The sequence below is a fragment of the Amblyomma americanum genome, chromosome 10, assembly GCF_052857255.1.
Source record: "Amblyomma americanum isolate KBUSLIRL-KWMA chromosome 10, ASM5285725v1, whole genome shotgun sequence".
Lineage (NCBI taxonomy): Eukaryota > Metazoa > Arthropoda > Arachnida > Ixodida > Ixodidae > Amblyomma > Amblyomma americanum.
The window spans coordinates 111,521,042-111,544,270 of NC_135506.1; the positions used below are offsets into that span (position 1 = coordinate 111,521,042).

The 23,229-nt window shown below is 47.5% G+C and overlaps 1 protein-coding gene across 1 annotated transcript; it reads left to right on the plus strand.

The window, feature by feature from the left end:
- Positions 1 to 916: 916 nt before the first annotated feature.
- On the plus strand, positions 917 to 21,884 carry LOC144108633 (uncharacterized). The gene is made up of 3 exons (XM_077641819.1): positions 917 to 1,156; positions 4,777 to 4,894; positions 21,588 to 21,884. The coding sequence occupies exons 1-3, from the start codon at positions 1,083 to 1,085 to the stop codon at positions 21,882 to 21,884; spliced, it is 489 nt and encodes a 162-aa protein (XP_077497945.1). The 5' UTR covers positions 917 to 1,082.
- The last annotated feature ends 1,345 nt before the right edge of the window (positions 21,885 to 23,229 follow it).

Here is a 23,229-nt window from a genome sequence, read left to right on the forward strand (position 1 = left end):
ATGACACCTCTGACATTGAAAAAACTATCAGCATCGCCTTTGTTTTGGTCCTCTGTCGCTGCACCTTTTTCGATGCCGGAGAGCTTGTGGAACGCCATTCGGCGCTCTTCCTCTTTGAGGATCGTATTGAAGACACCATGTTTCGTCTTCAGCAATGATGCTATCGACGAATGCAGCGTCATTCTCTGCCTCTGAGAGCAAATTAGCGTTCACTGATGCCTGCGTGTCCTTCTGGTCCTGTGTGAGGGAGTGCGGCACAAGTGTGGCATTCAGCTCTCGTCTCCCCAAGTTCTCACGCAAAATTTGGTGGTATGTTGTCTTACTAACGTCGAGAGCATCTGATAGCATGCGGACTGTAATGGTGCGGTCTTGCTGTACGATTTCCCTGACCCGAGCCACGTTGTTTTCATTCCGTCAGGTTGAAGGGCGTCCCTGCCTTGCGTTGTCTTCCACCGACGTTCTCCCCGAAACGAACCTATTGTGCCACTAGAAAACTCGCGCCCGCGATAACGTCTCGTTGCCGTAAGCGTTACGAAGGAGCTCATACGTCTGTGTGGCTGTCTTGCCAAGCTTCGCAAAGAATTTTATGTTTACACGCTGCTCTAGGTGGACGTCCATCTGTCCACATTCACTAACAGTACAATGCGCAGACGCCTAGTGACAACGAATTTTTTACATGTGGCGCTGTCTAGCGGCAGGCGCATCAATTAAGATAAATAGCTCAGGTTGGCCTGAAAAGATGGCTCTACAAACACGCACCAACTTTTGTCTTGCGGAATCATTTCTAGCGAAGAAAATAAAAGTCTCGAACTTTACGGACATAGGCTGCATTAAGACAAGTCCTAGCTGCATCAAAAATAGAAGTGCGCAGGGAAGACACTGTGCGAGACGGGGAATTAATTCAGAGTGTTGTTCTTCGTCCTTTTCGCGGCGCCGGTCTATGCACGCGCTGCTCACCTTATCATCTGTTTGACAACTGCTGCTGACAGCAACGAGTAACTTTCCGCTATGGTTCTGCACAGACATTGTCGTCGTACGTGAAGACACGTGCAGATCCGCAGCTCTTCTTGGGCCTCAAGCTGATGGACACTGGAAGCAGCCTCGCCTCCACGCGAAACCTGGCAAAGGACGTACTTCAGGCCGTCAAGAGAATGAAGTAGGTGCCTGTTACCAATGCAGTACTGTTTTTTTTTTATTCAACGCCTCACCGTCACCGCATTCAATAGAGTTCGAAATCGGGCGTGGGCGTTTAGTCACATATTGCTCATCCAAAGTCGCAAGGTGGCGACATTTAATCGCGCACTGTTCTGCAAACATTCGTGGTATCAATCCTTGCTATTTTAGGTGTCCTATGAACCGTAGCCCTGTCGTTTTCTGTTTAAAGGGCTTCGAATGTAACCTGGGAAAAAACTACACGGAACACTTGAAACTTCTTACGATCTTTCAATGCGAGATCGTTCTGTTTTATTTTCCTTTGTTTTTGTTTGAAAAATCCTTATCTTTCCTTGTAATGACACACGTGCTCATTAGCATAGTTAGTATACTGCTTTCTTTTGCAACCGGAGTGATAGAAACTTTTCAAGATCGATTTATTTAGGAATAACCGGCTTCACAGCACGGATATTATTTTCATTCAGTTTTTATTTCATTCAGTCTTTATTTTTCTATTGGACAGAGAAGGAGATAGGACTGAAAGCTCGTAAGCTTGACAGAGGTCCTGCCCCCTTTATCAACTTGGCAGTACAGTACAAAGGCAGAGATTTTCAATTTTCCAAATAAACACTGAAACAAAATAACAAAACACTTTGTAAAAAAAGCAGCGCTATGCATTGCAGCAGAAACATAGGTATTAGAAAAACAAATAACTGCTCATGGGGAAACGAAAAAAATAATAACAGGTATAGGTTTAAACTGAGTGTAATATTACGTAATCTTGCTAAGAAAAAATCGCTTAATAACATCACTTCAATGCTGAAAGGGGTCAAACAATTGTTTGTTTTATTTATTTAATAATACTGGAACAGTATAAGAAAGAGACTGCTCGGTATAGTATGCCCTAGGCGTCGGCACTAAACAAATTTATTTATGTCTAGTCTGCAGGATATGCGTGTTTTTCTCAAGTTTTGCCAGATAACTAATATAATGTTCATCACTTTGTGAAGAGCGTTTAGCGCCGCTTTTATGCTTAGTTCATTATAACCTTACGCGGCCTTCTTTGAGCGATGGAAATTTATATTGGAGGTTCCGGTGTTCTTCATCGCAAACTTTGAATAAAACCTCTTCTTGATTTTTTCCCCTCTTCAAGATGAATACAGCCTGAGAGCGGCGCGGACATAAATATATTGGAGCGGGGTGTGATACGCCGCTGATAAAAAAAAGAAAGACAGCCTATGCCCAAACAATTTTTTCTGCTTTAAGAAGCTGAAGGTTGTTTGTTCCGATCACTGTAATATCTACATAAAAATTCGAGTGCACACAGGACTCCGAGAACTTGATTCGTAAATAACATTTTCGCCCAAGAAAACATACGAACGAAAACTCGCGGCTATTTACAATATTTCATATAATATACAACAACACAAAAGCTTCTGCTCTACTAAAACTCAGTAACTGCGAACGTAGGGCGTTTGTCAAAACTTCTACACCGTGCATGTGAACCTGCGCACTGCCGCAGAGGCGCGCTAAAAAAAAAGCCTTTTTATTTTCGGAATAGTTTATGATCGTTTGACGGCACTGCAAAGGACGAAAAAGTAGGTGGACGTGAAAAGGTTAGTTGAATTGGGATGAACTGCGCCTACAATTAATAAGAGTGCCATACAACATACAACGCGCGATGGCGAAGAAGAGTGATTGTTTTCTGCAATAACTTCCGCTTCCTATTGTATAGACGCGACAACGTACATCACTTTATAGAGAACAGAAAACAGGGGGGCGGAATGCAGCGCTCAGAAAATTTTGGGGGTTGTTCTGACACCGAAACCCCCCCCCCCCCCCCCCCCCCAGGCTACGCCCCTGCAGCCTGAAGTCGTGTGGTGTAGTTTTTCAAAAGAAAATGTTCTTCGTACGGAACGCCCATGTCTCTCCGTGCTATCAATGTCACAGTATAGAGCCACTGCCGCGTATGGAACACAATACGTCATTGTATCTGCTCTTATGTGAGATTCCGGGGTGCCACTTTCACTCACTCACTCAACACTTTCTTCACTTACCAGCACTTTCTCAATCTTAATTTAAATGCGCTGATAGGGTTTGTAGGAGTTTTTGAGCGAAGCCAATCGACTTCGGCTGTAGAGCGTCAGCCGTTCTGCATTTTCCGTCCATTCCGCAGAATGTGAATGTTGACCCGGGTTCGAACCCGATCGAGGCGATCGCTTTTCGATGGAGGCGAAACGCAAAAGCGCCCGTATGCGGTGCGATGTCAGTGCACGTTAAACATCCCCAGGTGGTCGAAATTATTGCGGAGTCCTCCACTACGGCACCTCTTTCTTCCTTTCTTCTTTCACTCCCGCCTTTATGCCGTCCCTTACGGCGCTGTTCAGGTGTCCGCCAATATGTGAGACAGATACTGCGCCATTGCCTTTCCCCAACAACCAATTTTAATTTTTTCTTCCGTCATCACAGACATAGCCTTCCAGAAAGCGCGTTGCAGTTTAGTCGCGTACTGCCATCTTTGATGTATCTTCCCAGCACCACTGTTACATGATATTGACGTTTCCCCCATACATTCCTGCTATAACCTACAACTGTGATCTTACCTCCTCTCCTAAAGTTTATATCAAATTCACCTGTGCCCATCTGCTGCTGTTATAGGTGTATTGTAAATTAAACGTGCGAAAGCGTACCAGTCACTCGGTGTGACTCAACAGAATGGGCTGTGGTAGCCCCACTGCATCTTCGATACATCCGGGCACATCCGAAAACCAAGAACTGCATTGCTACGTTTAGTAGGTTTACGTCCAATTAGGCCAGATATACCTGAAGGCTCTCTATAAATTTTTCCATCAGCCTAACTCGAACCTTCGTTTCTCCGACAAAGATGACGCGCGCTTTTTAAACTATCATAGCGCTTGCTGCCTAGGCGCTGACTTCGCTACAGCCCCATAACTTGGCGCTTTTGGGCAAGACTATCGAAATAATCGTGTTTAAGCATGCAGTACAACATTTGCATCTGAAATTTTTCTCTATAGATAGCGATGAGATACTGGCTAGCGTGCTTTTCTGTGTTTAGAGTATGAGGCGCAAATAAAAGTGGGCTGACTTGGTCGAAACAATTGCATACAATACTACATTAGTGGAATCTTCATGGAGCGCGTTGTCTTTTTGCACTGCTTAGCTCACCTGCGTGTATACTTGGTCCCCTGCATTCTCTACACGTCTAAAAACCCAGTTTGCTTTGCAACATGTCGCACATGCAGCAAATTCAATTTAGAAATTGGCAGAATACAGTAAGGAAGTGGTGCAAGTTGGGCGAGTTGGTAGCGTGGATCTGTTGTAACAAACAGCGCGCAAAAACATGGGGAGAAAGAGGTACGTAGACACACTACGAGCGCAGACTAGCATGTAAGTTTATTCATCCTGTACGCAATTCTTATCCACATAAGCGGCTGTAATCGCAGGATGAGAAAGGAAAAGATACAAGAACAAGCATGAAAAACAGAGAGAGCGTGCATATTCTTCGGCAGTTTGCGGGAGACTGCTTCGTGCACGGCATCCTTGCGGACTGCGTCAGCAGGGATCCAGCTTCAGCGAGCTCTTTGTTGCATCGTTTGTGTCCAGAATAACCCTGCTCGTACTCGTGACCCACAACGTGGTGGACTTCAACAAATCGTGCACTTCCCTGCCGGTCAGCTCTTGGTCGCCCAGGGCCTACAAGGACGCGAAAAAACCCGCCCTGGTAAGCTGGGCTGCAGCCTCCTTGTTGTACTAGAGAGAGTAGAACGTCCCAAAACGCTCACTCCTATAACGCCTTTGCTATGCAATGAATGTCGTGCCAATCCGGAATTCCTTTCTTATTCTGTCTCGAACTGCTTACCGCTTCTAAAAGATGACAGAAGGGGGGAACAGTACTGTGCTTGAATTGTTACGCCCGTAGCTCTTGCCGGTAACTCATAAAAATGCAGCAATTTTCAGGCTTATTTTTCGAACTACTCTAGGAGGAGGCGTTGGCACTGATAGTAGGTACCAGCTGTTACTCATCGCTTTTCCAAATAAGGTGTTTGCCCAACTCCACGGTACAAAATACAGCGCTCAATATAGTGTAGTTTCTAAAATGAGGTAAAGCAATCACAGCCAAGTTGATGCCCTATATAGTTCACCTCGGCTATTTATTTTTCTAAAACATATCGTGAAGAGGGTTAAAATAATAAATGCTGAAACGAACTGCAAGACTTTGCATAGGACCCTCTCGCATGGAAGTCAAGGACGCTAATTACGTCACTAACAATTTGTATACGTGCATTCCAAAAATAAAACGAATCTACCGTACGTGCAAGTAAGAAATATTCTGAAATTCATATGTCTTAGACATATAAAAGCAAACATCCGCGAACACATTCGGTTAAAAGTCAACGCATGTCAGCGAGAAAAAGAAGAACATGAAGTGCACTGATGAAAAGGTTTGCTGTTCTCGTAAGAACAGGAATCATGTCATAGCTGCTGCACGCTAATAAAACACATTTTAAGCCGTCGGCGCAAAATTTTGTAATGTTGGTTTGTTTATCCTCAAAGCTGCTTAGACATTTGCGACGCAAGATGCAAACAAATTTATCTATAATTATTGCAGCCGCAATCAACTGTTTCTGCGTTTTTCTAGACAACAGATGGTGGTTACAGCTCTTTGTTTCAAAAGTTATTCTCCAGCTTTAAATTAAGCGCGGCTGAAAACAGCAGAGAGTGTTCTTGGGCGACCTTCGTGCAAGAATGCGACTATCGCCGCCGCCGACTCATTAATTTTTTGCGGGAACAAGTCAATCTAATCAAGAGTTCTTTTAGTGCAAAAGCACTCATACGCTCACTAACACCGAGCAAGAAGTCCTGTCATCTTTGGACTTGTGCCGTCGCCTAGCAAGAGCGACGCCACGTTAAGTTCAAAAAAAAAAAAAAGTCGCATCACTATCTCCGAGTGGGAGTCGAAACCGCCGCGGCGTGAACAGATCAGCTTCAAAGGCCGCTGAGCGAGAGCATTTTGCCTTCTGACGAATTAAACGTTTTGCACTCCAATAGGCTATCGTCAGAGCCGATTGCACGTCGTGCTAAAATGTAGCGCACTGTCGCGCTGTGCGTTTCACATCGTCGTCTTTATCAACTTCCATCTGCAGCACGAACAGATCCGATGAGTTTACCCTCGATCAGAGCATAACCTGGGCCTAATATCGTCACCAGAAGTGCCGACGACCCAGCAGAGCAAAACTATGGGCCAATCAGGCTACGAACACGATTTCACACGTCTACTCGGTTTAACAACGTCAAAACCATACCAAAATTTTCCCTGCCACGTTAGTCTATTGTTTGTTATCGACGGCATTGTCACCACCATAACTGACGCAATTTTAGGGCTATTAGTCTATTTACTGAGAACTGCAGGTAGGCTACGTTTCTCACTTCGCTGTTTGCAATGAAAATGAGGAATAATTGCCATAATATTGCTTGGTGTGGGTAACGAATTTGTTCTGTATGTTGGGGGCATGGTGCCAATTAAAAGCCTTCAAAAGATTTAGAAAATGAAATGCTAAATTCCTGCAAATGTTAGACTCAGTTCATTTCATAATTCTATAAAGCAACTCAGGAATTATTTTCGTTTCTTTAACTTGCATTTCTGCCATGTTTGGTTTATTGATGGCCTCCCACACCCACTTAAAATATTTCAGAATATAAGGTGACTTTTTTAAGGCATATTTAAGTATTAGCCTGCGTTGGGAGCAGGCACCGGCACTCCGATTATGTTCTGCTTACCGAAAACATCGGTGTATAATTTTGTTGTCTAGGTTATCTGGCACAGGCACGTGTGGAAGGTCACCTCATAGGTCTTCGAATAATTACAAATTTAGTTTTTTCGCCTTTCTATGGAGGTATTTCAGAAATAGCTTTTAACGCGAAATAATTTCCGTTGTTTTTATGGGAGTCATTTGAAAAAAGCTCAAACTACATCAGTGTGGAACAGCTAGGGTTCTGTGCGTTCAATTCCCCTCTCGAGTTCAGTGGTTAAACAGAGGGTAGATACACACAATTAAGCCGACTGCTCAAATGCACGTCTCCCTCCACCTGCGCTCATCCTTCCATAGTTCTGACCAAAGCAGCTCTGTCATTAGTGGAATGTTTCTCAAGTCGCCCAGTTGCGAGTCCCACCAAGTGTCCATGTTCACTCTGCGCCAGTGAAGCATTAAAACACCATTTAAAAAAGTATCTACGCCCGTCTCGCAAAGTAAACAAGCCGTGGTAGCACCCTCAAAGCACTGGCAGCATAACACGCTGTCACAGCGTGCATTGCAAAACACTCACAAGTGCACTTATAAACGCGGGCTCATATGTGTGGTCGTTTTAGGGGAACTATGGTATGCTGCGTGTACGAGATCTTTAGATACGTTGAAAATATATTTCTATATCTTTTACATTCTCCCGACCTCGGCTTAGTCTAGCATTCATTGGCGACCAAAATTTTAGTAGTTTGCAGCAATATATGGAAAACGATGCAGGCAACATCTTTCTACTGAGAGTCCTCAGCGACGTGTTCAGGTCTTTGGAGCCAGCGACCGTGATGGCCAATGGCGTCTTTTACACGGAGAAGTTGTGCTTATTATTTAAGGCTAGAGTTGCTCTAATCTTTTTAATAATTTCTGTTACAAGGTGTGTAATGACAAAGCCTTGGCTTTTCTGTCAGGGTTATTGTTTAAAATGTGCTTAACTTAATGGAACTACTAATCATTAACCGATCGCCTACCGCTGGAACTCTTTAGCTTTCCGCGCAGAAAAAAAAATGTTACGAATTCGCCAGCACCTACTCGCTGGAGACAGTTTTAAACTGAGATATTCCTTTGTTAGGGTTTCCGCTCTGTCTATCCTTATCATCATCATCAACAACCTGGCTACGCCCGCTGCAGGGCCCAAGCCCATTCCTTCCTCTTCATTTAGACCACTCTGCCGTCTTCCGGTCTCGTAACGTTACACATATCATTTTTCTTTCTATGGCTTACTGTGTAGTCATTAACTTGAACTGAACCTTTTTTGTTATCCTCCAAGTTTCTGCCTTATGCCGGTATTAAATACACCTGGGTAGGCTCGGATGTAGGCAGGTAGATCCGGGTGAAAAGTGATAAGAAATGAATTAAGAAGCGCCGGACCCCACTTTACAAGGCATACAAGAGGAACTAAGACAGAGTATATTGCATTAATTCCAGATATGAGTACATTGGACATCAATTCATCAACACCTTCACACATCCTCAGTATATACATTCAGCATATATTATGCATGCACACAAAATAAATTCCAGGATTCCGCTTAAGAGTCGAAATGCGAGAGCCTTCCCCTTTCCTCCCTTTCTCCCCCCATCTTTTATTATTTATTATTTTGTATTTTTCGTTTCTTATTTTTATGAATATTTAATTTTTCTCTATGTATTTTATTTTTATTTTTTTTAATTTCATCCCATGTTTATTCCATTTTCTTCCATTTTCCTATCGCTGTCATCATTGTCACTATCCCCAACTACCACTGTCGCTATCACTATCTAGAACTATCACTATGTATCTCTAGCACTATCAATATCAGTAACTATCACTAGAACTGTCACTACAGGCAGCTATCACAGCTATCATTACCACTATCTCTAACACTGTCACTATCAGTAGCTATCATTATCACTATATATCACTATTTTTGCTATTTATTTACTATCAATGCTATCATTACATATATGTTGCTTATCAACTCTTGCTTTATCAACTTTTGCATTTTATTTTAATTATCATGCAACTTATGATCGGCAGTTCGTGCGGACACTTTTGCGGATAAACTTCCGTCTGCAACTTTCGTCCACGCCACTCACGAGCCAAGAATGGCTTACGCTTTATTAGATTGAAATCATGCCGCACACTTTCTTCATCGCTTCTTAGGTTAAAGCGGCAATAATTGCTCGCAAACTGCTTTTTATGTTATCAATATTCTTAAAGGGTAGATGATTTAGGGAGTGGGGCATTTTTTTTTTTGAAGCGATGTTTATTGCCTTAGGGCATAAAAACTATGAAGTGAGAGATGAGTAAGAAGATTAAATAAACGAAAAAGTTGAGCTGATCTGATGAAATCAAGAAGTGAACGATGATATGGACCCTGTGTCCAGGCAATACAGGAATCCGGATTGTCCGGTGAGAGACCCACTGCCGCCAGGTGCCGAATTCTCGTCGGCTTCAGCGCCGGGCAGTCCCACAACAGGTGGTGGATATCCGCCTCACAGCCTCTGATCTTGCAGACTGGACACCCGGGGCGGGGATATAAATCTTTGAAATGCGGCATTTTTAAACGCAGCATCTGACAGTGCGGCAAAAGAAATCATCTTTCTGTATATCAAAGGAACTAAGTCGGAATAGTTCACGTGAGGCAAGGTAGGTCTAGAAACCCTCGATTATCATATTGCAGAGATTTCTGGTATACAATATTCGTAAAAGCTTTGAAAAGGTATAATCTGCTAGTGTGAAAATAGATGATCAGTCCAGGGATCGTAATCAACACTGGCTTTGGAACGAACAGTTTTTTTTAACATGTAGAGTTTGAGTGTATTTCTTTGTCTTTCAGTACCGCTAGCCAATAAACTAGTTGAAATTAGAGAAAACATGGCTTTACTATCTTTAACTTGAATGAAACTGGAAGGAAATAGCGGAATTGACCAAGAACGCCAACGCACCTTGCAAATGAGTGACAACAGATTCTACTTGAGCGTCCAAGCTCCTGCGATTATGGAAAAGTATTGGTATTTTTAAAAATTCTGTGTGGGTCTTTGCATTATATGTGTTGAAATTCTGGCTAGGCGCTGATTGTCTTGCGTGAAAACAAACTTTCGGAGTACTGCGTAGTTTTTCACACACGTCTTTAGTGCTCTAATTTCTCATTTTTATAAAGCGGGAAGTACTTGAAAGGAGACGCTTGAAAAATTAACTTGTGTTATGTGCATAAATAACACTTTTCGGTTTTCCATGAATTGTACATATTTCATTTAGTATAGTATGAACAGCAGAGGCCCTATTATGCTACCTTGCGGTACACCAGTGGAAACTGCTTCAAATGATGGCAGATGGGACCGTATTTGAATTCTTTTAAAATTATGTTGTAGTTAAGATCTTCTGAGGTGTAGCCGCTTCGTGTACTCAGTACAAGTACAGTTGCTGCAGTGAAACAGCATGATTTAGGCGATAGAAAGCCTATATAGTCTTTTATTGTCTCAATGCTACTCCTGATATGAGGGACGCCATAGAGAAGGACTCCGGAAATTTTGACCGCCTGGGGTTCTTTAACGTGCACTGACATCGCACACTGCACGGGCCTCTAGAATTTTGCCCCTATCAAAATTCGACCGCCGCGGCCGGGATCGGATCCGCGTCTTTTGGGTCAGCAGTCGAGCGCCATAACCACTAAGCCACTCCTGCGGCCCGAGATCAAAAGCCTTCCATGTCCAAGAATTGCACCAAGAAAAAGTCCAAGAATTGCACGGTTCAAATAGGACCTCCCTTCCAGCCCAAAAGAAGGGGACACTTTAAGCACCGCTTTAAGAGTATGACGTTAATTCCTTTATATGCAGAATTCTCGGCCAAAAATTTCGAAAATTCAAAAATTGTAAGATACTGTTATGAAAATATTGGGAAATGGTCCATTCTTCTGATATGGAGCAAAATATTTCTTTTAAAGCGTTTCCATCGATGGCATCGAACAATTAAGGCTGCCATAAAAAAAAAAACCAATGGAGAGCGCTTTTGATGATATAAAAAACGTTAATAGAAAAAATGCAAGACTGCCGTCGGATGATGTGCGCATATATTGCTTGGTATAGTGAAATCTTGCATTATATGAAAAAATTGAGTTCATATACAGTTTCCCGCTCAGTAATGATTTTTCAAGAATTGTTGGGTATGAATACTCCAGTACAAGTTTTGGGATTTCAGACGACATCTAGTTTCGGTTGATTTGCCATGAATAAAGAAAGACAAGCTATTAAGCGTGAATTTCCCAATAATAGGCCCATTTCTCATTAAGATCTCATCCGCCATGTTTCCCTGAGTCAGCAGAGCCCAGAGTTAACAAGTCCTTCGCGCGTAGTTTGACCTATCGCGAATAGATGAAACCAAGCATGAGGAAACTTTCCAACAAGATTGTCGCATCACTGTCTTCTCTCCAAGTTCTCAACCTTAGTTTTACAGCCAGGTGTCGCACATTTTGGCTACTAGTTACTTAGCGAAATAGTCGTCGGCAGCGGTCACCAGCTTGCTAAAGAAGAAAGTAGAGACATCGAATATGAGACTGGCGGTCAAGTGGAAGCGTGCAAAACAATCGTGTTAATCTCAGACCCATTTTTTTCCAGGACCGGAATTAGGTTTTCGTAAATTTTGCCTTTTGTGCATTGGGAAAAGCGTTCGCCTCTGAGCAATGACCAAAAGGTTCCCAATTCCTTCCTAAATAACAGGAAAAGTTCATTTTACTCTATCCGGCTATCTTGTAGAAAAGATTCGGTTGGGAAAAGGGGGTTACTGCAGCGACACCGAAAAATGTGCTGAAAACTGGTTCGGAAGACCATACTGCTGATCACTGCCAGCGCGGAGGCTGTAAAGTCTAAAGCGATTTCAACATTATAGATGTAATTTGAGACAAACAGGATTAATGAAAGTTTTCTGCTGTGATAATCGCCTTCCCTCTATAGAAATGTCTTTGACGGCAGATAAGCGCCTAGCACGAATAATAAGGGGGGCGGGCAGGCGGGCTCCCCCCGTCCAAGCAAGAAATTTTACTTACAAGAGCCATAATGAGCCCTATTTTTTTCGATTAAAAAGTCCCAGAATTGCACGGTTCAAATAGGACCTCCCTTCCACCTCAAAAGGAGGGCACACTTTAAGCACCGCTTTTAGAGTATGACGTTAATTCCTATACATGCAGAATTGGTCATTGTCTTAAAATTCATAGAGATCAGTGAGTCCTCATACCACTTCTGGCGCAGTGGTGCAGCGGTTGTCAGGCGCCACTGCCCTGCAATGGCAGGTGCTGCAAAAGATGGCGCTTATGAGACACGGCAAGCTCAAGCGACCAATCTTTAACTGCCCCCTGTCACTGTGCGTTGTTTGCTCACAACTCGGTGGGCAGGTTGTGATGACGCCGCAACGTTAGGTGACTTAGGTGGCCCACCTGCCTCCTAGGTGGCTTCTGTGGGGATTTTTCGTGGATTCTTTGCTCATTCAGCGACATGAGCTCCTTAACGCTATGACGTTAAAAAACTTCGCTGGGCCTCAACCCGGCTGACCATAGATTACAGAGCGGAAGCTCGGTTAAGCATGGTCAGACAAAGTCTTCGCTGTGGTTTAAGTTTATTGCATATCAATGACTTGACTTGATTTTTGCTGGATAAAAGAGAAGACGGCATTGTGGTCAGTGAAGTAGTTATGCAAACGTCAAGCAATGCTTCGCGTTTTTGTAGCTAGAGCTGCACTAGGCTACCAGTCGAGCATTTCGCGGTGGCAAAGGCCAGTTGCGCGCATGCGCCGTTACCAAGGGAACCAGAGAGGAGCAGCAGGTGCGGCATGCACTTCGCCATCACCGCGGCCGCGCGCCCGCTCCATTATCGGAGCCGCGTGTGACGTCATACGGATGAGCAGTTGTACGCATACACCGATACCATGGTAACCAGGAGAACCCACAGGTGCGCCGCGCGCTTCGTCGCCGCCTCGCCGCACGCTGCTCTGTCACCCGAACCGCGCCTCGCATGCGCAGCATTGCGTATAAAGGGCGGAGATGTAGTGGGCGGCTGTATCACAACGTTTGACATGGATGCAGAGAAGGAAAGTCCAGCCGCTGCTAAACGGTGGTACAGACACGAGGAGATTAACTCTTCCGATCATGAGGTTGCCTGCCATTTCGCTACTCAACAAAGAGAGAATGAGCATCAGGAGGCGAAGAGAGCAGCGGAGACGCCCGAACAGAGAGAGGAACGGCTTGCCAAGCGGAGATTCCGGACTGCCGACCGTAATAGACGGCGCATAGCCGCCGAGATGGAGGCCATTGTTTCTCATTGCTAAACATACAGCGACCACAGTAAGCTCAGCCATGGAAACGTACCTCTCGCTAAGTATATCCTGCGATAGCCGAGATAAGCCACTGACAATTATTTTAATATCTATCAGACTAAGCGCAAGTCACTCGGTTGAGCGCAACTGCTAGGTGAGCGTCGAATACGTTGTTCAACGCAGTTTCGAAGGCGAGCAAACGGCGCCGGCTCCGCGCGCCCGCAGCTGCGCACAGGTGCGGGGAGTCACATGGTATGACATCTCACAGCCACTCACCCTTCTCCGCCGCTTGAAGGTCCTTCTTCGGAGCGACATGAGCATGAGGTTTTGCATGAGAGGAGTAGAGCTTTCGCTCTAAAACGCCTGTTCAAGGAGCGACCCATAAATCGGCCTGCATTTCGTTCTGTTCTCCAGGAAAGGAGAGCAACCCGGCCGCCACGCATCTCGAGCGGATGCGCCTCATTTTGGCTCCGTCAATTTTCGTCCGGATTACCGAAAAATTCCATAAGGCCGCGAAAATGTTGCTTCTGCTAGACGGATAACATCTCACGGCACCTGAAGATATCGCTCTCGACCAGGTGGGCCAATTTGTAGGCCTTTCAGGCCCATTTATGGCTTCACCGTGGGGGATCTCCAGCTAGGCCTAAAGCCAAGTGGCTAGTCTGCAGCGTTCTTAGCGGACGCCATGGCGGCCTCCGCTCGCCGCGGGTAAGATCCCGAGACGAAGCCTTGGACAGAAGTCGTCGCTGGCGCCCTGTCTTCCCCTGAAACTTCCACTCCGACGCAGGAGAAAGGGAACGAAGGTCTTTTCTCGTTGGTGGCATTTCGTAAACGCCAGCAACACCTGAACACCTCGGCGGTCAACGGACCCTCCGTGAGTGAAACTGTTTCTGTACACCCGAATACTGCATGCTCCAGCCCTCAGCTCTCTCGCAAACAGTGGTATCGAAGAAATGGCGGCCCACCGCTATGCCTCGTCTCCACAAAGACTTCGCGATCGTCATCAAGCCCAGAGTGACGATCCCTCTCAACACGGTCCTGCAGAACGGTGAGCTTGGTGCTTTGCTCTCAGCCTATGTAAATGCCTCTTCGGTGGACACGTTTAGCATCTGGCCTATCTGGGACCAGAATATCTGGTGTGAGTAACGACAACTGGAACGGGGGACACAGGACAAGCGCGCACTAACAAATGAGATTTATTCTGGTACGAGGGTACATAAATACATTTCATGAACATGCTGAAACAATCAATTCATTGCCAACGGCTGTGTCGCACGCTATAGAGAGCTTGTGCACGCATTTTTAAAAGTTTCAGCATGTTCATGAAATGTATTCATGTACCCTCGTACCAGAATAAATCTGTGGTTAGTGCGCGCTTGTCCTGTGTCCCCCGATTCAGTTGTTTTGTTAGTGTGTAGCGCGTTATTCACACCAAATGTACAACCAACTAGCCCACATTGCTGCCTTGGTTACCAGAATATCATCATCGCCACCACTCAAGACGTCAATGCGGCGAACTCGCTTGCTCGTGAACTTACCCTTAATTCTTCCAATGTCTCCATTCCGATGATCGGCCACGCCAAAGTCGACGGTGAAGTCTGCAGGGGGATTATTACGCTTCATAAGCTGGAAACTTCTACCACCCAGGAATCTCAAGTCTAGTGGTGCGGAGGAGAGATTGCTTTCATCTGCAAGCTGGGAAGTCAACGATTGCCGTGCTCACCTTCGGGGGCATAGGGTACCGCGTTACGTGCACTCTAACAGTGTGGTGACGGTGGTGCGCAATGTAAGCGGACTATTCCCGCGTGTTTCCGATGCGGCAGCATCGGTCACCGCGTGGAGTTATGCCCGAATCCTCAAGACAATCGCGGCGGACACTGCGGCCAAACGGTAGCAGTCCTCGAAGACGGCAACATGGCGCCCCACGAGTGCAATCCTTCCTGCATCATCTGCGGTGGCGGCCATCTTACGGGCTCGCAAGACTGCAAAGCCAAATTCCGACGGCTACAACAACCGGGCAACACAACCGGTCATAGAAAACAACCCCAGAGTGCAGTGGCCCCTGGTCCTGGCACCGCTCAGAAAGTCCCCCCCCCCTAGCAAAAAGATGGTGCAAGGCACAATCGGACAAGCGCCACCAGCGGGTGCCTTGCCCTGGCATGCCCCCGAGCCTCCTCGATCACCTAATCAGAAGGCGTCACGTGATCCAGGCTTCCCCGCGTTCGAAACTGAGGATTTTCTGGCTCTCACAGGCCCCCCGCCTGGCGCACCAAAGAAGACATCCCAGCCCAAGGTAGCAGCCGAGATGGGCCTCCTCTGCCTCCCCATACTCCCCTACCTTCTCCTCCACGAAATCTCCTCCCCCCCCCCTTAACTCTGACGTCTCGGACCTCCGCCGCGAGCTTGAGACTCTCCAGGCACAAAATTCTCAATTCCATGGCAAAATCCGCGCGCTAGAAACGGCTGGATCCTCCCCGCCCACTGCCCAGGCAGGTCCGGAACCGATGCAAGAAGTGCCGGCGGACCCGACACCGTCTAGCTCTGACGTGCGTTTCACCTCCCTCGAAAATGCCCTGGTCCAATTAACGGCTAAGATGTCCGATTTTGGTCAATTCTAAGAAAACTTGCTCAAGGCAGTCACGGCCACAGTTACGGCCGCCGTGACAGCCAACATTAAGAGGTGAGTAGAGTCAAACCCTCGGCTTCTTCGCCGAATGGGACCCCTCAAAGACGCGAACCAATATTCAACCGACCCATTGATATAACAAAACTCTCGGAGGAGCCGGAACCGCTTTTGCTGCAGGTGACGGAACCTGTGCCGGCTCTCCAAGGCAATCTCCCTTCAAATAAGCATGGCTGCGTCCCCCCCCCCCCCCCAACCAACCCCCTAGAGGGCGCCTCCCCCCACCAAAACAGGAAGCTCTTTCCCTTGTACAGTGGAACTGTCGGAGTTTCAAAGACAGGACCAAACGCTCCAACTGAAGGGCGAACGCTGACAACCTCGAACACCCCGCCGCAGTCCTTGCGTTGCAAGAAACAGGGAATGCGGTCAAGCTATCCGGCTATAGTACATTTCAACGAGACTCGTTTACCTGCCTCCTAGTCTATAACGCCTAGACAGTCCCGGAGGTTAATCTCGACCTAAATCTGGAATATTTGTACGTAATGGTCTCTGCCCTCCCTCTACAGCGAACAGATAGCCCCGCACACATCCTTGATATCTACTGCCCCCCGAAACTCAAAAACATCCGCTTTTCTAACATCTTTAGCGTAGCGGTAAGGATCGCGGGTTGCGACCCCCTCATGATAGTGGGCGCTTTTATCGCCCCCTGTCCCATATGGGGCTATCGCCAGGAAGAGCCGCGTGGTCGTAAGTCGGCGGAACGTATATCTATGCTGGGAATCACTTATTTTGCCTGTCCGACACGTGTAGGGAATTCCGTCACTCAAGACACTTGCCCCGATCTTACCCTCACTAAACACATCCGACACACACAGCGGATCAACACTGAGGACACCCTCAGCAGCGACCAGTGCATACTGAACACTGTCATTTACACTCGACATATACATCGCCCCCTTGCACAGGCCAAACTTCCCGACTGGAATGCTTTCCGCCAGGCCCTCCCAGTAACTTCTCTCTTGCAGCAAGACTACTAAGCTTGGACACACGGACTCAGGTAAACTCTCCGTTCACACGAAAAACAGATCCAGCTTACGGAGCGTGCAACGGACGTGGATAACCACCTGATGCACCTCTGGGAAGCTCGCCGCAGCCTCACTAAACGATGGCGGCGGCAAAAACACAATCGTAAACTCCGCGGCTCGCATCTCTGACTTCACCCAGCAAGCTGCCGAGTATGCTCCCCAGCTCGCTGACAATAAGAGGGTAGATAGATGCAACAGCGCAGGAAGACAGATGTCGAGCCACAACACTTGGCCGCTCTTTAGGAGTCTCATAGGCCCTGCGCAAACACGCTCGGAAACCAAGAAACTTCTCACTCGCACGATACACAATTTTCAAGGAAACACAGAGCAGCTAGCGAACGTCTTACGCTCACAATACGTCAATCAGGATCAAGCTCCGTGCGGGCAGGATTATTCGTATGCAGGCAGCGGTAATCCGGAACTGGATCAGCTTTTCGAGCTTCACAACCTTTGCGCGGCTCTTTAAAAAATGCGGAGGGGGGCGGCGCCCGGGAGGGACAAGGTCATAGTCAAACTGTTGGAAAACCTTCCCGATCGGGCATACGAATCTCTACTTGAATATATCAACGCCAGTTTGGCCGTGGGCACTTCGTTGCCACCCTATTGGAAGGAATCATTGGTAACCTTTATCCCGAAGGCGGGGAAACCGGAAAACACAGACAACCTCCGGCCCATCTCCCTCACTTCATGCGTTGGGAAACTGATGGAAACGATGGTCCGTGACCGCCTTTTGGAACATCTCGAGAGAAAGAACACCTTCGCTGCAACCATGTTCGGCTTCCGACCTCATAAGTCCGCACAAGACATTCTTTTACAGCTTCATCGCGAGGTTCTCAAACCCATAGAACACCCACACAATGACGATACAGTCCTAGCACTCGATCTGAATGGTGCTAATGGTGGTGAATAGATCTGAATGGTTTGACAACGCTAAGCACGGCGTTATATTAAAACATCTTAGCGAGACCAACTGCGGTCTTCGTACATTCAATTACATCAAACGTTTCTTAACAGACCGCCTGGCGTATATACGCATACAAGAGACCGAGTACGGCCCGTTTGAGATGTGTTGTCCCCGCTTCTCATTAATATTGCCATGATGCACCTCCCGGCACAGCTGGCGGGTGTCGGCGGGTGCACCCGCCGATACCCCCATCAGCATGCCCTGTACGCCGATGACATCATCATCTGGGGAACAACGGGAAACATAGGAGAGATGGAGGAATGCCTGCAAGCAGCGGCGAGCATAGTAGACCACTATGCTACGTACTGCGGCCTCGAGTGCTACCGTTCAAATCTGAATTTGCGCATATTCGACATTCTCCGTAATTCGAAATCTCCGTTCAGCTATCTTTTGCCAGCGGCCCTATCCGTGAAGCGCAGGAGCTCCGCATACTCGGTCTCTTAATTAATCAGCATCGCAAGGCAGACACTACCCTTGCCAAACTCGGCAAAGTCGGCGACGAGGTGGGCCGAATGGTTCGCCGCGTTTCCAACAAGCGAGGAGGGTTGCGAAGTAAGGATGCGGTGCGGCTCTCCCATGCCTTCGTAACTATTCGAGCACTGTACTCGACTCCATATCTCCGCTTACGGAAACATGACGAAGATTGCTTGGAGGTTGTGCTACGCAAAATTTTCAAGAGAATCCTCGACCTCCCAACATCCACTTCCAACGCGCGACTGCTCGCGCTGGGGGTGGTGAAGACCTATGGGAACTTCGCGAGGTGCATTTCGTTAACCAATACACGCGTCTCGCCCAGACAATGTCCGGTCGCCGCCTGTAGGAGCGGTTACTTATCAAACATGACCACCATACAATGGGACGGGTTCGAGTGCCCGAACTGTGGAGACGCGCCCTCTACTTTCGACCCCTTCCGACTAAGATGAACAAGGATTGCCATACTGGACGGCACCAGGCGCGGGCGGATGCCCTGCACCGCCACTATGCCTCAAAGAAACACGCCTTCTACGTCGACATTGCAGGCCCACTACCACTCCAGGTGGGAATGGTAAACGGCGGCAGTCATATGCGAGAGAAAGCAGGTGGATGACCTCTCGTTCAGAGCGCCCAGCTCAACTTATGCAGAAGTAGCGATCGCCATCGCAGCCTCCCATCCCGACTCTAATTCATACTCACAGACTCTCGCGGAGCCTGTTGCAACTTTGAGTTCGGTTCGATCACTCCACTTGCTCACCAAAATCTTCACCACAGTACTCGTGACTGCGGTCCAACTCATCGCTCAATCATATGGGTCCCCCGCCACCAAGGCATGCCAGGCAACGAAGCCCCCATGAGGCAGCCCGCGCACTCAATTACCGGGCACCAGGCGTTCCTTGGGAGGACCTTAACCCAGATCACAGCCCTCTTCTTTCTTTTGAAGATATTACTCAGCACTATCGTGCCGAACACCGGGGCTACCCGGTTCCTATGAAGGGACTGGGTAAACCTGGTGAACGAACTCTCCATAGGCTCTTTACAAACACCTTGCTGTGCCCGCCGGTTCTCAAGCACTTTGATTCTTCTTTTGACGGCCGCTGCTTATTCTGTGGGGAGATATGGCCGACACTTTTCACATGGGTTGGGCATGCAGGTAAAGTCCTTCTCTCTCCCATCACCTTTTCCGGCGGTGGCTCTGCTCGGCTGCCAGGAACTATCGGCCCAACTAGCCCTGGTTCGGCGGACCTTCGCAGCGGTCAGGACCAACGGGGTCCCGGAATGAGGGACTCCGCCTTGTATTTTAAGGGGCAAGACCCACTTGAGGCCTCTCCCCGAGCACCTCTCTGTATACAAAGATAAATAAATGCTTTTAACCACCTCCACCATCCAAGAAAAAACAAATTGCATTATTGTTCTTTAATCCGAATAGATTCAGCCAGAAGTGACCTCTTCGTAATCTGGTCAAACTGCGAACCTGGGTTTGTCAACATGCACGTGATTTGTAAAGGAACAAGTGCTGATATATTTATTGGCACCTACGATTCGATTGGACACTGTACATGAGTGAGCAGTACCTCACTGATTTTGATGGGGGAAAGGGGTTGTCAGCAGCTGCAGAAAGGCCTGTTTTGTTCAGGAGACCTACCGACAAACACGCTGTCAGGTTGCATTTTAATCTGATCGCTGCAATCATTGAGCACGCAGCATAGTGGCTGTGCAGGTAGAAGCTCTTGCTGACTCAACTTTTCTTAAGGTGGCGACATTATCAATGACCATTGAGTATACTTCGTTGTGCTCAACATTTTGGTCGTGATAAAGAAATCAATATTGTAGGTCACAAGCTAGCTTGAGAAACGGTTCCTTTTTTTAAGAGGGTTAGTTCTTACTACTCACGTTTGACAAGTACACGCCTGTATTCAATAAAGGTCAAATTGGCCAAAACAGTTACCACGTGACCGCACTACATCACATAGCAACACCAGGCGCGTAATGCCTCAATTGATGCCTATACTTTCGATCCCTTATATATGTGCCAGCATAGCGGCCATTGAAGTGGGAACCCCCCCCCCCCCCCCGGGACCACCATCCGCATAAAAGTTGTGGGCTACCAATTCGACACAGTATGTTCGAAGTGGTTTCAAATGACTTGGCATGTTCCTGAGAATAAGATTATTAATTGAGATGAAGCCTAAAATATGCGTAGTATTCGCACCGACGACTTTTCCTCCCTCTAACCGTGCATTCCAAGGACGTTCAGACGGCCATGACGCCCGAACCATTTGTCGCTCCGGGTTCCGGACGGAGTCAACCAAACGATCCATCGTGTTGCGATGCACACGTTTTCAAAATTTATTTGATATAATGAGGAAATATATCGCATATAGCGAAGGTGGCATTAAATTGCAATAGTAGCGCAATATCCATGAGGTAGATGGCGCTCCTTGTGTCTTAAGAAAGGAAGCGTCCGCGAATGTTTGGATTTGGTCTCGTAGCTAACGTTCTTAAATCGAACACTGAGGCAGTGTTGGCGGAGAATTTTTTTTATAATTTAAGGTCGAGAAACCGTCAAGTCGCGCACAAGGCTAGCTTCAATTACTCTGACCTATGTACGCAGCATTACGTGGGCATAGGTAACGTGAGACAGTTGTTCATGCGACATCATTACCTTGCTCATTGTGCGAAAACCCCGCCGTCATAAGAAACCCGTGGCCGAAATACGGCAAGAGATGGACATCCTCACTGCTCCTGGAACAATAGGCTGCCGGCGTCTCCACCGTCACGTACTTCAAAGCGCGATTGAGGTGTCCACTGACCCAGAGAGCCAGTTACGCACCTTTCCTTTCCTCAGAATTAACGGAGCCTAAACCTTCCGCCGGGTTTGAGAAGAAAGGCGCGTATAACTGCCTCAATTGGTAGCGGGACGCCACCGCCTACTGACAGCGCGATTGAGGTGTCCACTGACCCAGTAAGCCAGTTACACATGCCCTCATATTTACACATCGTAATAACTGCTTAGGTGCTCCATATTTTTTTTTTCAAAATTTCACGCGTTTCGCTGTCTTCGTAATAATATGCCCTGTCAATATTTCGACCTTGCTGTTCCGTTAAGCCTATGCTTGAAAAGTAAAGTATTAACATGTGTTAGGCTTTTACGAGGTAACTTGATACACGTCAATGCTGCGCGCAGGAGCATATGTTCAAGTTCCTGGAGTTTGGCCTGAAGGGCGAGAAGCAGGTCGAAGTGGCGCTCTCTTCCACGCTGGCTCTCATGACATACCAGATGAAGAAGAAAGTCACAAGTCCCGTGAAGTTCGGCGAGCCCTGCGTGAGGCGCCACGCGCAACACTTTACCGCCTACTGCCTCGAGAAGCTGCCCGGCGAGCAGGAGCACAGCGATAGTGTGACCGCGGTGGGCTTCGACGGCACCACGCTCTTCACCTTCGAGACGGCGGCGACGGTGGAGAAAAAGGCGAGCGAAGTTTGAACACGCTAGTACATATCCTCCCCCCCCCCCCCCCCCCGCTCCCGGCCAAGTGTTCAGAGATATCCTTACTTACTACCCAGATACCTGGCGCGTTTACGCACCGCCGGCTCCCTCCCTAACATTAACCGAGGCCTGCCACTGGCGCCAACTCCAGACCCCGAACTGCTCCCTACCCTATTCTCTTCAGTTCCCGGGTTCGAACCCGACCGCGGCGGCTGCGTTTTTATGGAGGAAAAACGCTAAGGCGCCCGTGTGCTGTGCGATGTCAGTGCACGTTAAAGATCCCCAGGTGGTCGAAATTATTCCGGAGCCCTCCACTACGGACCTATTTGTTCCTCTCTTCTTTCACTCCCTCCTTTATCCCTTTCCTTACGGCGCGGTTCAGGTGTCCAACGATATATGAGACAGATACTGCGCCATTTCCTTTCCACCAAATACCAATTATTATTATTATTATTCATGCCCGCTACCCCGATCAATTCCTTTCTTCTTGTAAGCTCTGCCGGAAACCGGGAGACTTCCTTCACGTTCTCCTCACATGTCCTACCTTCCCACAACCTTCGTCCCCAACCGCGGCGGAGTCATACTGGGGGACTCTCCTGGCCAGCTCCGCTGCTACTGACAAGCGCAGGATAATTACCGACGCCCTGAAGCGGATAGCCCTCCAAGGGTTGTCCTTTGACCTTGTAATGGCAGTCCCCTAAGGGTCGCCTTTCTCATTGTTAGGGGGTTTGCCCTCCTTTCTATTACTTGGTAAAAAATGTTTTTAGCCACCACCACCAGGCGACATATAGGCTCCCTAAAATTTGGCGCGCGCGTCGCCACCCCTCAGGTATAGTGCCTAGAATGCCATTATATTCTAGGCACTATACCTCGGTCTTGGGACGAGGGGTGATGAGTTTCTTACATCCTGTGCCACCCTTTGTCTAAGGGTGTCAAAAACACGTCACCTTTCGTCACAGGACCTGACTTCATGACCCGAAAGACGCGGGTTCGATCCCGGCCGTGGCGTTCGAATTTCTATGGAGGCGAAATTCTAGAGACCCGTGTACTGTGCGATTTCAGTGCACGTTAAAGAACTCCAGGCAGCCGAAATACCCGTAGCCCTTCACTACGGCGTCCTCCATAGCCTGAGTCGCTTTGGGACGTTAGACCATAAACTTTTATAGTAGCGACGGCTGAGAATCACGGTGATCACGAAGGACGGGAATGTCGTTCCGCGCCACAATTAACAACAATCGGGTAAGGAGACAAGCAACTCGTTAATAAGGTACAAAATTTATGAACGCCTTAAAAGAAACAGTGAAAAAAATTCACATTAGCCTATAGAAATTTATTAACCCGT